The sequence below is a fragment of the Prionailurus bengalensis genome, chromosome B2, assembly GCF_016509475.1.
Source record: "Prionailurus bengalensis isolate Pbe53 chromosome B2, Fcat_Pben_1.1_paternal_pri, whole genome shotgun sequence".
NCBI lineage: Eukaryota > Metazoa > Chordata > Mammalia > Carnivora > Felidae > Prionailurus > Prionailurus bengalensis.
The window spans coordinates 80,169,910-80,186,890 of record NC_057349.1 but is presented as its reverse complement, the minus strand read 5'-3'; the positions used below and the strand labels follow the sequence as shown (position 1 = coordinate 80,186,890).

General features: G+C 44.0%; 1 protein-coding gene across 4 annotated transcripts in view; it reads right to left on the bottom strand.

Annotated features, from left to right (window-relative positions):
• The window catches only part of ANKRD6 (ankyrin repeat domain 6), a 212,890-nt gene that overhangs the window by 7,831 nt on the left and 188,078 nt on the right, over nt 1-16,981 (bottom strand). For 2 of the 4 annotated variants that reach the window (XM_043591933.1, XM_043591934.1), the window contains exons 6-13: nt 16,732-16,830; nt 15,042-15,140; nt 13,023-13,121; nt 11,751-11,828; nt 7,783-7,887; nt 6,327-6,461; nt 5,829-6,014; nt 5,213-5,365 (exon numbers count right to left, since the gene is read on the bottom strand). In XM_043591933.1, coding sequence (XP_043447868.1) covers nt 5,213-5,365; nt 5,829-6,014; nt 6,327-6,461; nt 7,783-7,887; nt 11,751-11,828; nt 13,023-13,121; nt 15,042-15,140; nt 16,732-16,830 — 954 coding nt within the window. The remainder of the gene's footprint in view (nt 1-5,212; nt 5,366-5,828; nt 6,015-6,326; nt 6,462-7,782; nt 7,888-11,750; nt 11,829-13,022; nt 13,122-15,041; nt 15,141-16,731; nt 16,831-16,981) is intronic. The other 2 variants (XM_043591935.1, XM_043591936.1) reach the window with 2 other exon arrangements.

Genomic DNA, 16,981 nt, shown 5'->3' with positions numbered 1-16,981 from the left:
ATACTTCAAAATGATCAATCACCACAATCAAGTGGGATTTATTCTGGGGATGAAAGGATGGTTCAATATCCACAAGTCAATATGATACACCACATTAACAAAATGAATAAAAATTCTATAATCATCTCATTAGATGCAGAAAAAGCATTTGACAAGTTCAACATCTGTTCATGATAAAAACTCTCAAAAGAGTGGGTTTAAAGGGAACACACCTCAAAATAATAAAAGCCATATATGACAAACTGACAGCTTACATCATACTCAATGGTAAAAACAAACAAAACAAAACAAAAAAAACACCTGAGCTTTTTTCCTAAGATCAGGAACAAGAAAAGGATGTCTACTCTCACCATTTTTATCCAACATAGTACTAGAAGTTTTAGCCACAGCAATCAGACAAATAAAAGGTATCCAAATTGGTAAGGAAGAAGTAAAACTGTCACTCTTTGCAGTTGACATGATACTATACATAGGAAGCCCTAAAGCCTCTACCACAAACCTATTAGAATACATGAATTCAGTAAAGTTGCAGGATACAAAATTAATATACAGAAATCTGTTGCATTTCTATATACCAATAATAAAGTAGCAGAAAGAGAAATTAAGAAAACCATTCCATTTACACTTGCACCAAAAAGAATAAAATACCTAGGAATAAACTTAACCCAGAAGGTAAAAGACCTATACTCTGAAAATATAAAGCACTGATGAAAGAATTAAAGACAACACAAATGGAAAGATACTCCATGCTCATGGATTAGAAACTCAATATTTTAAAATGTCCACACTATCCAAAGCAATCTACAGATTCAATGCAATCCCTATCAAAATACCAACAGCATTTTTCACAGAACTAGTATAATCGTAAAATTTGTATGGAACTACAGAAGACCCCACATAGCTAAAGCAATCTTGCGAAAGAAGACAAGGCTGGAAATTTCACAATCCGAGATTTAAAAATATACTACAGAGCTATAATAAAATATGGCACTGGCACAAAAACAGACACATAGATCAATAAACAGAGAGCCAAGAAATAAACCCACACTTATATGGTCAATCTACAACACAAGAGGCAGAAATATATGGGAGGAAAAAGATAGTTTCTTAAAAAAAATTTTTTTTAGGGGTGCCTGGGTGGCTCAGTGGATTGAGCATCCGACTTCAGCTCAGGTCATGATCTCGCAGTTTGTGAGTTCGAGCCCTGCATCAGGCTCTGGGCTGACAGCTTGGAGCCTGGAGCCTGCTTCAGATTCTGTGTCTCCCTCTCTCTCTGCCCCTTGCTGCTCACACTATCACTCTCTCAAAAACAAACATTAAAAAATTTTTTTAATTAAAATTTAAAAAATTTTTGGGGCGCCTGGGTGGCACAGTCGGTTGAGCGTCCGACTTCAGCCAGGTCACGATCTCATGGTCTGGGAGTTCGAGCCCCGCGTCGGGCTCTGGGCTGATGGCTCAGAGCCTGGAGCCTGTTTCCGATTCTGTGTCTCCCTCTCTCTCTGCCCCTCGCCCGTTCATGCTCTGTCTCTCTCTGTCCCAAAAATAAATAAATGTTGAAAAAAAATTTTTTTTTAAAATTTAAAAAATTTTTAATATTTTTTCATTTTTAATATTTATTTTTGAGACAGAGTGAGAGCACTTGTGCGTGCAAGCAGAGGAGAGACAGAGAGAGGGAGACACAGAATCCGAAGCAGGCCCCAGGTTCTGAGCTGTCAGCAAAGAACCCGATGTGGGTCTCAAACCCACAAACCTCAAGATCATGACCTGAGCCCAAATCAGACCCCAACCAACCGAGCCACCCAGGTGCCCCCAAGACAGTCTCTTTAATTAACGGTGCAGGGAAAACTACACAGCTACATGCAAAAGAAAAACCACACCACTTTCTTATACCATACGCAAAAATGAGTTTAAATGGATTAAAGACCTAAATGCGAGACCTGAACTCAAAAAACATCTAGGCGAAAATATAAGCAGTAATCTCTTGGACATCAGCCTTAGCAACATTTTTCTAGATAGGTCTCCTCAGGCAAAGGAACAAAAGCAAAAATAACTTTACTGGGATTACACCAAAATATAAAGCTTTTGCACATGAAGGAAATCATCAACGAAATGAAAAGGCAACCTACTGAATGGGAGAAGATATTTGCAAGTGATATATACAATAAGGGGTTTATAACCAAAATATATAAAGAACTTATACAACTCTACCCTCAACAATTTGATTTAAAAATAGGCAGGGGACCTGAACAGACATTCTTCCAAAGACAACATACAGATGGCAGACGGCATATGAAAGATGCTCAACAACACTAATAAGGGAAATGCAAATCAAAACCATGAGATATCGCCTCACACCAGTCAGAACAGCCAGTATCAAAAAGAAGTAAGTGTTGGCAAGGATGTGGAGAAGAAGGAACACTTGTGCACTGTTGGTGGGAATGTAAATTGATAAAAATCACTGTGGAAAACAATATGGAGTTTCCTCAAAAATTAAAAATAGAACTACCATTTTTGATCCAATAATTCCACTACTGGGTATTTACCTGAAGAAAACAAAAACACTAACTCGGAAAAACAGATGCATTCCTATTCTTATTATAGTACTATTTATAGTAGCCAAGATATAGGAGCAACCCAAGTGTCCATTGATAAGATGAGTGGATAAGATATAGTGTGTGTGTCCACACACACACACACACACACACACACACACACACACACACACAATGAAGTATTACTCAGCCATAAAAAAGAATACCTTGCAGGGCACCCTGGGTGGTTCAGCTGGTTAAACGTCAGACTCTTGGTTTCAGCTCAGGTCATCATCTCATGGTTCATGAGTTCAAGGCCCACCCTGGGCTCCACACTGACAGTGCAGAGTTTGCTTGGGATTCTCTCTCCCACTCTCTCTCTGCCCCTACCCTACTCATGCTCTCTCTCAAAATAAATAAACTTTAAAATAAAATAAAATGGTAAATCTTAAAAAAATATATATATTGCCATTTGTGACAGCATGGACGGACCCAGAGGGCATTTTCCTAAGTGGAATAAGGCAGACAGAGAGACAAATACCATAGAATTTCACTTATATGGAATCTAAAAACAAATGAACAAAAAAAGCAGAAACAAGGTATGAACTCCCCTGGTAGTTGCCAGAGAAGGGGTGGGGGGATGAGCAAAGTGGGTGAAGGGAAGTGGGAGGTACAGGTCTCCAGTTACGGAATGAAGAAGTCACGGGGTGAAAGGTAACAGACGGTAACCACACTTGGTGGTGAGCACGACAGAACATGTGGACTTGTGCAATCATTATGTTGTACACCTGAAACTAATATAGTGTAACCTGTGTCAACTTTACTTCAATTAAAAAGCTGAGGAAGAGGGGCGCCTAGGTGGCTCAGTGGGTTAAGTGTCCAACTTCAGCAGAGGTCATGATCTCACGGTCTGTGAGTTCGAGCCCCGCGTCGGGCTCTGTGCTGACAGCTCAGAGCCTGGAGCCTGCTTCAGATTCTGTGTCTCCCTCCCTCTCTGCCCTTCCCCCACTCGTGCTCTGTGTCTCTCTCTCAAAAATAAACATTAAAAAAAAAAGCTGAAGAAGAAAAAACACAGCATAGTTCCATTTTTGTTTTAAAGTGGTAACTATATAAGTACTATCTATAGAAGAGAAAATCTACGGGAAAATACACAAAACCAGGAATGGAAGGTATCTCTGGAATGTATCGCTATATTTCATATTTCTGTAATGTGGATTTTTTCCTATTAATAGGCTAGCTTATACATTTTTAAAAGTGTCTTTTGTACTTAAAAATCTATATCCACCATACATTTCTGATTACAAAGAGAAAATATATTCTTTGATGGAGAAAGATGGTGGTTACTCACTTAGCCAAGTAATCAAACTTATCATTAATAAGGAGACATCCTGGCATTATGCGCCTCCTGATGTGACATAATTTGAAGCTTACGCCATTAACTATGACATTTTCTTGCCAAAAATACTTAATCTGAACCGAAATAAGCATCTAGACACTAGTGGTTCTCAAACTTGGAGGTCTTGTTCAAACACAGGTGGCTAGACCCCATCCCCAGAGGTTTATTCACAATTAAGTTCAGTAGATCTGGAATGAGGCCCAAGAATTGTCATTTTTGCCCCCATAGCTCCCAGATAATGCTGATGCTACTGGTCCAGGGAGGACACCTTTGAGACCCACTGCTCTAGACCTAACTTTCAGTTCACAGAGATACAGAGACAGAACAAGTTAAATAATACCATGAAGAGCCTATCAGACATGTCTAGAATGTTGAACATCCTATATAACAACTGGCCTAGACTTTTTAAAAAGATAATATCCTAGGAATAAAGAAAAAGATGGAAGAAGAAATCAGCCTGTTGTAGATGAAAAGAAACCAGAGAGACATAACCCAGATGCACAAAAGAATCACTGGATTCTGAGCTGGAATTTAAAACAAAAACAAGCTATAAGAAAACATTTTGGAAGAACGGAATAAATCGCAATGCGGACTGGATATGATGCAATCATTGTTAATTTTCTCATACATGATAACGGATTGTGCTACAAAGGAGAAAGTCCTTATTCTTCGTCAAGATGCGCTCCGAAGTATTTAGAGGTGAGAAGTCAGGACAGGCTCCAACTAAATCTCAAAGGATTCAAGAGAAAGACAGGTGCATGTGAGAGACACAAAACAAATGTGGCAACATATTAACAAATGGTTGAGTCTAGGTGGAGAGTAGACATGCTTTCATTGCACTGTTTCACTGTTTCTCTTCTTTGAAAATTTTCAAAATAAAGACACCTATAGACAGGATTGTTCTGATTGTGTGTGCAGTGGGAAAGGGGCCAGGATACAAACATAAAGAGACTGGAAGAGAATAAACCCAAATGTTAGTAGTGATTTCTCACTGTGGTGGGCTTGTAGGGGATTTCTTTCCCTTTCTAAATTTCATATTTAAAGAAAATGGTCTGTAATAGGTATATATCATTTTTATAATCAGAAGCAATTTAAGCAGGTTCTTAAAAACTTTGAATAAATGCGCTTGGAAGAAATCACATAAGCCTCTTCCCTGAGAGTCCACCCGAGGTACTCAGCTCAGTCTGCAAAATACAAAGGGTGCTCAGTGTGGGCAGCTTCTGATTTCATTTCCTGACAGAACATCTGGCCGTGGGGGGGTTGGGGGGGGGGGCAACTCACTGACCTGGTGCTGGGTTTTGTTCTCCATATGCCCCAGCTTTGTGTTCATTTTATCCTGAACCGAACCCAGCTCTGCTCGGATCTCCTCCACAGCTGCCTCCAACTGGTTCTCCAGCTTGTTGATTAGGGGTTCACATCTACAACCATTTATTGGTGCCTAACAGGGGAACAATAAAGGAGTCAATCCACTCATTCCCTCCTTCAACAAACTGGTTTTGAGTGCCCATCCAGTGCCAGTCAGTATGCCAGGGGGATACAGATGACGGAGGAGGCATAACTTTGGGATGTCCAATGGGCCAAGCTGTGGGTCCAACAGGCACTGAGAAGCTTCAGAGAGGTTAAGACACGGTCCCAATCCTTGTGGCTTTTATCTACTCTGGAGCCTCAAGATTACCTAGTCACTTAAGGATGGTGCACAAAGGTTTGTAACTACCCGTTTGCCTGGGCCTCAGCAGCAGCGGTGTATCTGCAGTGTAGGGAGGGACATCTGGTTTATCTTCAAAGCTCATTGCCTTCCCAAGTCAACACTGCAAGCGGATATTAGCCCCCAGGAATAGTGTTAAACAGACAGCCTTGCTTAAGGCCTACGGTCCTATGACCAGACAGGGCTCATGAAGTACCTGCATCACCTTCCCGTCCTTGCCCCGGTACAGCGTGTAGAGCTGGTACGCTCTGAACTCATGGGGAGGGGGTGGCGGTGAACATCGGTGCCTGGGCCTCTTTTTAGGGTGACTGTGAGCGTGCAAGTTCTTCTGGTGTCCAGGCTGTTGGTCTGCTGGTGGAGTGGGGTCAGAAAATGCTGACGCCTGTGGGAGAGGAAGCAACAATACCCCTGAGCACTGTGACATGGGCAAGACTGGCCCCCATCCAACGGCTCCCATCTCACCCTCATCTTGCTTTGTCTCACGGCACTGCACTGGAAGCATCGCATGTCCAAAGAAATAGATCAGCACATTAACCTTGTGTTTGCAGTTACCCAGATTTAATTTTCGTGCTCTGGCTCCAAACCAGCAAGCCAAGTCCAGTGGCATTTTAGCTACTGGGCAGGATGCGATCCCAGGGCCCTTGGCCAACCTGCCTCCCAGCCCTCCCTTGGCTGCCTTCACGTGCCTCCTGACCTTGGGCCTTGACTTTCTCTGCCTGTTGTCCTTCACCTTGGGCTCTGGGGAGGCGGACAGGACATCTTCTCTGGCCTCTTCTTTTCTGGGTGCAGCCTGTTCACTGCTGGGGGTGTCTCCTGCGGAGACACTTCCCTACAGAGGGGGGGAAAAAGAAGTGCCCAGAAACCAGTTCTAATTGCCCCCTCTGCCTTCTTCTGTAATGGTGTAAAATTGTTTGCAAGATTGCATCCACTCAAGGACCCACAGGAACCTTAGCTGATGACAAAGAGGGAACACTGCTTGGTGGTCTAAACTGAACATGTAGGACTTTCCCAGTTGGTTGAATATTTTGCTTTTACTTCATTAGGTGCCAAGGTAAACAGAGTCTTGGGTCTAATTCTATATCTTAGAGCTTCCGGAAGCTACCACAAACAGCTCAGCATTAGAAATTTTTAAATTTTTTTGCATTTCAACCACAGCAACAACAACCAAAAAAACCATTTATTCTTTGAACTTGGACTTCACAATTCATAATGGAGTAGGAGAACCCCCTGAAATGAAAACATCACATTTCTAGTCCTTATAAGAACTTTTACAAATCAATATGTACAATTCACCCACAGAAACTTAATCAGAGTTACAATGCCTTAACCCTGAAAACTGATAAGAGGATTTTGAAATAGAACAATAAGCACTCGGTATAAAATTTTATGTGCCAAAAGTTGTCTTTATATCCTAGTCTTTTTCTTCCTGCGAGAGCTGAAAGGCATGGTTCGTTCCAGTTGTGCAAGCTGTTCACTGCACAAGGGCACCTAGCAGAGGGAGCTGAAATCCGACTCTGGCTCTCTTCGCCTTATGCACCCTGAGCAGGGCTGGGCTGCCCAAGGGGCAACTTTTTCTAAATTTGCAAGAGGAATCACATGGGCTAGTGCAGCCTCAATCCATTCCCCAAGCCGAAAGAGAAGAAGCGACCCAGGCCAGTGGTTGTCAAACTTTAGTCCGCACCAGAATCACATGAAGGGCTTGTTCGAACAGATTGCTGGGCCCCCTCCCAGAGTTTCTGATCCAGTGGGTCTGAGGTGAGGCCCCCAATTCTGTGTTTCTAACAAGGTCCCAGATGGCACAGTGGACACTACATTTTGAAAATCACTGCCCTATACCATTAAGGGCCCAGCATTAGAGGCAGTGCTGTCCACACGGTAGTGATGAGGCCACAGACACATGGGGCTAGAAACTATGCCCAGACAAGGATGCCAAGAAAGACTGGCAACACAGGCACACGATCTGAAATCCTGGAGGAGTGGAGGACATGAAACCAAAGGGAAAACACGGACAACAGTTTGAAGAACCAGCAGAAAGGAGAGACAGAGGAGGGCACGGCTGCTGCCAGATGAACCCAGAAGGAACAGCCAGACTGTTTCCCACCCTCTGTAAGGGGGTGACGTTTGGGAAGGGCGGGAGAGCTACCCCCCACCTTGCTTTGTGCCACCTCATCTCTTGGCACAGACTGAGCTCTCCTCTCTTCCTTGAGCCTCTCTCTCTTTTTCCTCAGGCTTCGCCCGCGACTGAAGCGCAAGACCTGAAGGAGGCAAGAGGCATGGTTACAAACCACGGTGTGTGCAGCGTCGTGACAGCATTGTCCTTGGACCTGGTGCTCTGATCTAGTGGAACTTCCAGCCTAGGGAGAGACCAAGCAATCACATCAAACACGCATCTCTGCCTGCCTGCTGGGCACCGAGGTCTTGTGCTGGGCTCTGTAGGAGCCCAGAAGGAAGTAGGACATGGTCCCCGATCTCAAGGAGCTTATGGTTGAGGACAACAATAGGCATTTGTGTGCCAGGCCACGGTCGCCATAGGGGGGTGTGCAGGCTGTGCACTGCTTAACTCCAGGGAACACCACTCACAGACGAGGATAGGAACGGCATCCCCTGGACTCGCACAACACAGCGGCCCCACGCCAGGCAGTGTCTCGCTATCTTGGTACGCTGGACCTGAACTAGCCCATCATATTTTCTCTTGACCAAACTGTATTCAAGTCAGTTTTTAGTTTGCTTCAAACACTGAGGTTCATCTGTGAACCATGGTACCAACCATGGGGCAAGAATCTGGTCCCCAAAAGGAAGCATTTGGCCTGCCCGAGAGGGCAGGAAGGTGGAACAGACACAGGCAAGTAGACATGGGGTCTGATAGCCCGATTTTGGAATTCAGCAGCAGCTAGCTGTAGGATCCTCCGGCAAGTTATTTGCCCTTTCTGTATTCTGTAAATACGGGTAGTTAATGGAATTAACCAAGACAAAGCAAGTGGCTGGCATACCCTGGACTTTCAGGCACTGTTAGGTGCCTCCCTCCTGCCTTGGCCCCTCGGGTTGCTTAATTAGCCAGAGGAAGTTTAACCAGAGTACAGAGCTTTGAGCTGGCAGAAGCTTTCAACCCATGGCCTTTTACTTCCAGCCCCAGAGTCACTCCTTTTCACTAAGGAGGTCCAGAAAGGGAAAACACTTCTTCAAGCTCTAATTTTTTTTGCAATAAAACATTTTATGGTCTTCATGTGTAGATAGACAAGTGTAGATAGAACTTCTCTGAAGTTCAGCATAGTGCTTTCATCTAAATGTTCAACTTTCTTGTGTTCATTAAATTCAAGTGACATCATATGACAAGAAGAACCTCTATGGACAGCGGTACAATCTAAATGGAGAATTCCTGACGACATCTGCCTGTGGCTAAACCAGACTTTTAAATTGCATTCTCATCCTCTAAGCCAACAGCTCTGGAAGTGTCCAGGGAACCCCGGGTGCACGAAACTGAAATTATTTTCATGACAGCGTAACAATGTCGGCTTTTTCCCTCTCACTGATTGTACAGCAGTGTTTACCAGAAGCTGCACAGGACACCACAGTGGGTCACGTGCAGAAGTAGAGAGCAGCCTTCCGTCTTTCCATTAAGACGGTAAGGAGACTTGCAACAATGTAACATAATGCTACCTACTCTTCTCCCATAACTTTTGTTTTGAAAAATAGTTATTGCTCCTAAAGACAATGCTATTTGTTACAAAATGAACATACCATCTTCAACATTTCTCAAATTTCAAACATGGACACTATTAATAGATATAATTCACACACAGCTCTTAATGGGCCTCTAGAACATTAGATGTCCCCAGATCAAAAGGTCTGAGAACCATTTCTGAAACTAAATTCAGACTCACTAGGAAGTCAAGTCTGATGAGAAGAAGTGACTAATGCCCATTGCTCATTTGGTTTATGGGCTCTTAGAAGAGGATACAGCCCCAGCATCAATCCAAAATTCACTTTCAAAAGCATTTGTGAACATATCAATCTAAAATGAGAAGGGATACTCAGAGGTCACCCAAATCATCAGAGTAATTCCCTCCACAGACCAGGTTATTAGCCAGTGCAAATAACTTTGCATGGCGTACAGCCTTTCTCAGCGAACCATATCATCTACCAATGGAACGTCATCAATCTTTTCTAGTTCACCGAAATCGGGGAATATGGATCTTTAGAAAGATCTTAGTACTGCTGTGAGCCATTGAAATCCACGGTCCACTAAGGTGCCAAGGCAAAGGAATTTCCTGTTTCACACAAAGAGGAAAGCTAGTTCTGTAACTTGAGAACAAAAGAACAACATGTATACAATTTTATGCATATTCCAAAGTTCCTCATTCATATTGAGAACAGGGTTTAGCATATACAATCGTGTAAAATACTTCCATAAGAGGTCATCCTATTTGCTATTCAAATGGGCATGGAAAAACTGAAGTCATTTTTTAAAATGGAAACAGTAAAGGAGAACCACATAGGAAAATGGTCCATGGGAAAGCCTCTCCCCTAAGAACACAGATCCTTGAGTTCTGGAGACAAAGGACAGGGGGATCAAAGGCCTGTAAGTCTGTACCTTGGGGGATACTACACCCCACAAAATTTGATGATCTTCACATGGCTGAGGATACAGCTGGCTGTCCAAACTGCCAATACTGAAATGCCAGATAACAGAGATAAATTCTGACATTTATTATAGCATCCTATACTTTTTGATCTGTAAGAGACCAGCCTTTTGCTATCAGGATTCATGGATGTGACTCCAGTAATGATTTGTTTGCAAATAGTTGGAAAGAGGTGGAAACTTTTTCCAAAGGACCACCTGACTCATGCCTGTCAGAGGCTCCAAGGATGTCCAGATGCTACTGAGAAGCACTAACTCCACAGGGAACAGGGTGACCAGTTTTCCAAAGACAAAAATCTTAACTACTTCCACAAACTGCTCGTTATATCAGGTAGGTTTTTAAAATTTAAATGACCCGAAGGCCATTCAGACCCTTCAGTTGACTGGGATCAGGCTCTGATGCAGCAGGCTGGTATCTGGAATCTTCCTCCGGCTCTCCAAGACTTTAGCTTCTCGCAACATTAGTCAGAATAAGGTAGAAAACAAATCAGTTTTCACTGTAATGTAATACAGAGCAGCTCCGATGGGGAAACAAACCATTTCCTTAATGTTGGACATTTAGGTTAACAAAATATTGGACATCAACAACAACAAAAAAAGCATACTGGCTTCTATTATGATGAGTAATTTTGAGAACTACAGAACGTTTTTCTATTATAGTTAAGATAAAGGGCAGCATACAAAAGGGTAGGCACAATTGTAAAAATCATGCGTCTGAAAGGGAATATGAACAAAAACAGTTATTTCAGGGCACTAAAATGATGAATAGCTTATAAATTACTAAATCTGTTAGAGGATTTCAATCTCAGCTCAAATGATATCAATTTTTTAACTTAAATGCCTAAAATACCATTATTCAATAAAAAAAGGAAAGAAAGCTATTTTATACTTAACTGCCTCTAATGGACGTGTGAAACATTGTGAAAATATTAAAAGAATCTTGTAACTTTATCCTTTTTTGTCCTGGTGAAAAAAAATTAAACCAATCGTATAAAAAAAAAATTATTTTTTTTTTTTTTTTGTTCACCCAGACCGGGATCCCTTCCTCCCACCTTTCTCTAGAAAAGGCTCCTCCCCTCTAACCATACAGTCAGATGGACGCAGCTATCTTCCTAAAGTACCTGTCCTGCTCGTTCAGGCCGTTTGCCCCAAGCTCGCCAATCATGATCCTCTTCTGCGACCAGAACTTCTTCCCTGACAACCTGGGGAGTTATGGTCCACAAAGCTGGTAATGCCAATGATCCAGCCACGGGGAAGAAATGATGCCCGTGTATGAAGACAAGCCTACTGAACTTGAAGTTTCTTGTTCTGGTTATCTTAGAAGCCCCAAATGGATTCCTGCCTTTTCCACTGCCTGGTTGTGAGCCCATCAGTTTCCTATTTAGGTTAGTTTGATTTGGCTTTAGTAGATGGCCAGAGAATCACAACAACTTTGCGGCCCCACATAATCAATAGAATGGAAAATGTAATCAATCCTACCTGGGGAGCTTTAGTGAGGAGAAGAGCAACTTCCGGATTATTGTGGTAGCGGGCAGTCTCCAGTGGAGTCTGGCCTGCCTAAGGAAAGGCAAAGTGGGGGACAAGTGAGTAAGAGAGACCAACCTTGCACCCTAGCCCAACTGGGACAGCAATTCTGTGCTCAGTCACACCAGCACCTACACGTGCCCAACAAAATACAATCGCATAGAAGACCTGGCCTCACTCTTGAGCCTCCTCCATTCGACGAGGGGGCCAAATCACACCTGAGGGTCCAACGATTAATAACAACAGAGGGTAAGTGCTCTAGGAAGCAAAGCTCTGGAATACCTGCCCACCAAGGAATGCTTCCTGGAAGAGAGAGGAGAGAATGTACACATTAGACAGGGCCAAAGGGGAAGATTTAGTTGAAGAAACACAAAGGATCATAAAAGTCCAGCCAAGCAATGAATTTTCCCTGGAGAAGTGGAGAAGGCACTTGGAAGGGCAGACTGGGGCACAGCCACACAGTTTCAGGACCTGGACTGTGAGAGACAATTAGGTAGCTATGGCCATAATGGAGGCTTTAGGGAGATGAAGCCAAAAAGTAGGGAGTTGATAACAGTGGGATTCAAAAGAAGGGAAAGGCATCAGGGGACAGGCACAATGGTGCACCACCCAATACAGGTCGAAGAGGAGGAGGAAGGCGGGGACTCTCCATACAACTGTTCCACTCCCAGCCTTTGTCAGTCTGTCAGTCTGTGCTACTTCAGACCACAGGTCAGCCTTAAGGAAGAAAGGGTGCCTAAGCTGGTGCCTGCCATAGGACCTAGGAGAGAGAGGGAACAATGGTGGGGTGCGATATTAAGAAAAAGAAGGAAGGAATAAGGTGATTTTGGAGAAGGGAGTTTGAGTTTTGAGGATGATTAATCTGATGGTCATGTGGCCACTTTTCTGAGGACCCTGTCTGTTTACAGGGCAGGAACTCACTTTCAGTAACATCCACTTGTCAGTTTACTTAGACACCCCTGACCTTCCTTTTCCTGCCAGAATATGCTCACTTGAGCTAGGAGTCTAGAGATGAACCCTTAGGGCTCGTCAACTCATGGAGCTGTTATGAGCAAGGGTTCCCTCAAGGTGGCCTCTGGGGTCCTCCTGTTAGCAGACCTCTAATCTCTTATAAAGTAAGGCTAAGGGAGGCTGTGTGCCCTGTAGGAGGTGAGGTAAGTAACAACACACTCCATTCTGGAAAGGGGTGGGAATGATTTCTAGAAACACTGTTGCAGCTTAACTTACATTATTAACAATGGTTCCATCTGCTCCAGCTTCCAGTAAGATTTTAACCACCTTCTTGTGATTTAGGGCAGCAGCAACATGAAGTGCTGTGTCTCCGGCCTGAAATTAAATCAGAAGAAAGGCAGCTAAACTCCATCTGATCATGGCTCACAGCCTTCCGGCTTTTCATCCCATGGCCTGGTAAGTAGCTTTTCAAATTAGGATTGGCCTTAGACTGATAGGGGACCCTTTGCTCAAGGGTTATGTGGTTCTCCTTAAAGAGATTGCTTTAAAATGACCTATGTACAAAGATCGCATTCCTTTCTGACTGAGGATACTAGAAATCACAGGGAAGGACAGGGGGGCAATCTGGGGTTGTTGAGAATGGGGACCTGAAGCTTTATACCAAGGTAGGATGACGGACAGATAGCCAGGGGCCAGCAGGCTAGCCATCACAGAGCTCTGTACCATATCCCTCTGCCCAGAGGGCCCCTTGATTTCTGAGCGCTAGAATGAGCAAAAGCTGTGGAAGTAGTTACTTCTACAAACACGGGGGGAGGATCCCAGGTGGGATCACATTCCCACCTGCTGGAATGTGAAGGGCCCACTAGGAATCACTTTGCAGGCTCAGGGTATTCTTCGTTTGGGTGGAGTCACTGAAAAAAATCAGTGTTCACTTAAGACCAGCTGTTTTCAACCTCTTACCAAATAGCCTATAATAAAGTTCATATTTTCTTTATATATCAGAAAAAGTTCAGACAATCAACCATGAAAGGAGGCTATAGACAAATGGAGCTTGATGGGTCAATTCCATATGTAAACGCTGGTGTTTCCCCAAGCAGAAGGCTATGAATAAACCAGGCCAATACAAATGTTAAATAATCCATCCTCTCCCATTGGGTGATCAAGTAAAGCTCCAGATAACTTGTTTTCCTGGGCAGCATGAAAACACCACCATCCCATGGCCCTCCCCCACTGAAAGTAGCCAGGGAAACGTTTTGTTCGTTGCCAAGTCACTGAGTTGTGTGTACTGGGCAGTGGTTTCTAATCCTGGCTGCACACTGGAATCAGTGGAGGAGCTTTACTAACTACTGATGCTGGGGTCCCGCCCCTGGCATGCATTTAATTGTTCTGAATTGTAGGTTGGAGGTGGTGATTTTTAAAGCTCCCAGGTGCCTGAAACATCCTGCCAAGGTGCAGAACCACTGGTTAGTGGGGGCTGGGTACAGGTAATCTGATGGACCAGAATCTGTTGGGGGCTGCAGAATGACAGGATGTATTTAGCTGTGTCAGTGGTTCTCAATCCTGACTGCACACTCAGGTCAGGAACTTTCTAACAATCCCATTACCTGGATTCTGGTCATTTAAACTCGGGTAGAATTCAGGAATGGTATTTATAACTGCCCTGTTGATTCTTATATGCAGCCAGGATCAGAAACCACTGTTATGGGGCATGGTTAACCTGAATAATGATTTTTAAAACTTCAAATATATGTACCCAAATGCAGAAATGTCAAACAATTTATCATTTAGGTATCAATAAATGCCAAGACATTTAAAAAATCTAAACTACTGAAAATCATGCACATTTCCATGGAACACTGTAGTAATCACAGCTTTATTGCACACCCCCCACTATACGGACAGATACAGACCACATACCCAATTTTACAGAGACCAGAGACTTCATCCAATCAAAGTGGCAGGGCAAGGAACAGAACTCTAATTCCCTTGCTTATTTATTTACTAAGCCACAGTCTTCTTTGTGGGTTTCCTTTGTAAAAAGCATTAAAAGCAAAACCTGCCCCAAGATCTTCAGAAAATGTTTAATATGCAAATGTGGAGATACGCACTGGAATAAGAGCAGGCTCTCTTCCCTCTAGGAGGCCAGATAAATCAGGACCACGGGGACTCAGTGGAACACACATGCAAAGGGCAGCACGGGCCCGGTCCCAGACCTCTGCCCTCAATTGTGCTAACACACCTGTCAGCCTTGTGAGAATGGGGCCTGGTGGCCATGGGGAGGACACATGCACTGACCTGGTTCTTTTCATGGACAGAACAGAAAGCACTGAGGAGGAGCTTAATGATGGACAAGTGATTATAGCGTGCAGCAACGTGCAAACAGGTATCGCCTGCCTGCGGACAGAAATCAAACTCTGAGCACAATCTGAGCAATTACAAAAAGTTAAAAAAAAATCATTAAAAAAACTGGCAGACTACCATATGTTCTTTAGAGGGTATCAGCCTGAATTGAAATGATTCCCTTTACCGTAGACACTACTCCAAGACTCGCAGCTCCGTGCTGTCTGCAGCCCCACCTGCATTCTGCCATGCAGACTCTTTCAGGTCTCATACACTGGGTGCCTGCCCCCCACAAGGCCGTCACAAGAGTGAAGGCAGGCTCTGCTTACCCAGCACTTGATAAGAATCCACTGACCACAGCCTCTCCTGCAGCCCAAAGGCTCCAGAGTATACCGAATTAAGACCAACAGCACCACTTTGGAAATGAGCCCTTTTCCATCATGGGTTCCTCATGGCTCAAAGGACAGGGCAGCAGGGAGAGTGGTCAGATTTTAAGATCACATGTGTTCTAAAAAAATTAGAGCTGCATCCCATTTTAGCAGGACTCCAATATCTCATATGGGGCAGAGTAGTCTGGGGAGCTGATGAGGAAGCAATCACTGGGCATAAAACAGAACATTCAGAAAAACTCAGGATCAAGATCTTCCTTGATGGTCATAGTCTAAGCTGCTCCCAGAGAGACAAAACGGGAGACAAAGTCATGACATTCTGCAGTGTTTTCTTGAGGTTTTCATCCTAACTTTCTCTAGAGATGGCAACCACTCAGCATAACCTTCTCCCCTGGATTAAGAAGGAGCACACGTGGGAAGCCTGGGTGGTTCAGTCAGTTGAACATCCGACTTTGGCTCAGGTCATGATCTCGCATTCATGGGTTCGAGCCCCACATCAGGTTCTGTGCTGACCGCTCAGAGCCTGGAACCTGCTTTGGATTCTGTGTCTCCCTCTCCTATTCACACTTTGTCTCAGTCTCTCAAAAAATAAAACGTTAAAAAAATTTTTTTAATAAAAATTAAAGAGAAAAAAAAAGGAGCCAAGCCCAAAGCTAAGGTTCAGGGCATTCTGAGACCCACTGTAGAAGGAGACCTCAACTAAGGCTTTTTGTGGGGGGGGGGAAGCCTCAATCTCTAGTTGAGAGCCTGAGGCATGGGACTTACAAAGGAAAAACGGCTGCTTTAGAGGGAGGAGGCACACCCATGTGACCTTGAAAGTCAAGCATTCTCTAAGAACTACTGACCCATCGGCTCATCTCAAGGGCACCTGGGTAATCGATTTGTAGATGCTGGCCAAGGAGCATCAGACCTCCCCTGGATGGCATCAACTGTACAACAATATGTGGGCAGGTTTCCTAGGCTCATCTGCCAGCACACGCAGTGAGAAATGTTAAAACAAACCCAGGCTGAGGAGCGAAGGGAAAAGAAGGGGGGAGAAAAACAGTGTTTGAGTCTTGATGACACTTCCGACCCTAAAGAACCCCTTAGGACATAGCAAAAAAAAAAAAAAAAAAAAAAAGAAGAATACTTTATAGATAGTCCCCAAATGCTTTTCACATTTTCATTTTCCAGATGTTAACACTCAAGTATGCTTTCGGAGTTATTTTCCTAGGTGACACAAGAGAGCACAAGAGAAGCCGGTGTTGTTCACCCACGTTATTTTTGAGGTCGGCTCGGGACCCGCCCAGCAGGAGGACTCGTGTGCTCTGGGAGTGGCTGTTCTGGCAGGCCAGGTGCAGAGCCGTGTTCCCCGCCTTGGAGAGAGGCAAGAGAAGGGAGGACACGTTAGCGACAAGCTTCTCGGCAGACCTGCGCCAGGCAGGCTTTGCAGAGGGGTGACGCATACAGGGAGATAGTCAATGCTCACATTCTCTGCTTCCTGATTGGTGATCCCAGCAGAGGTGT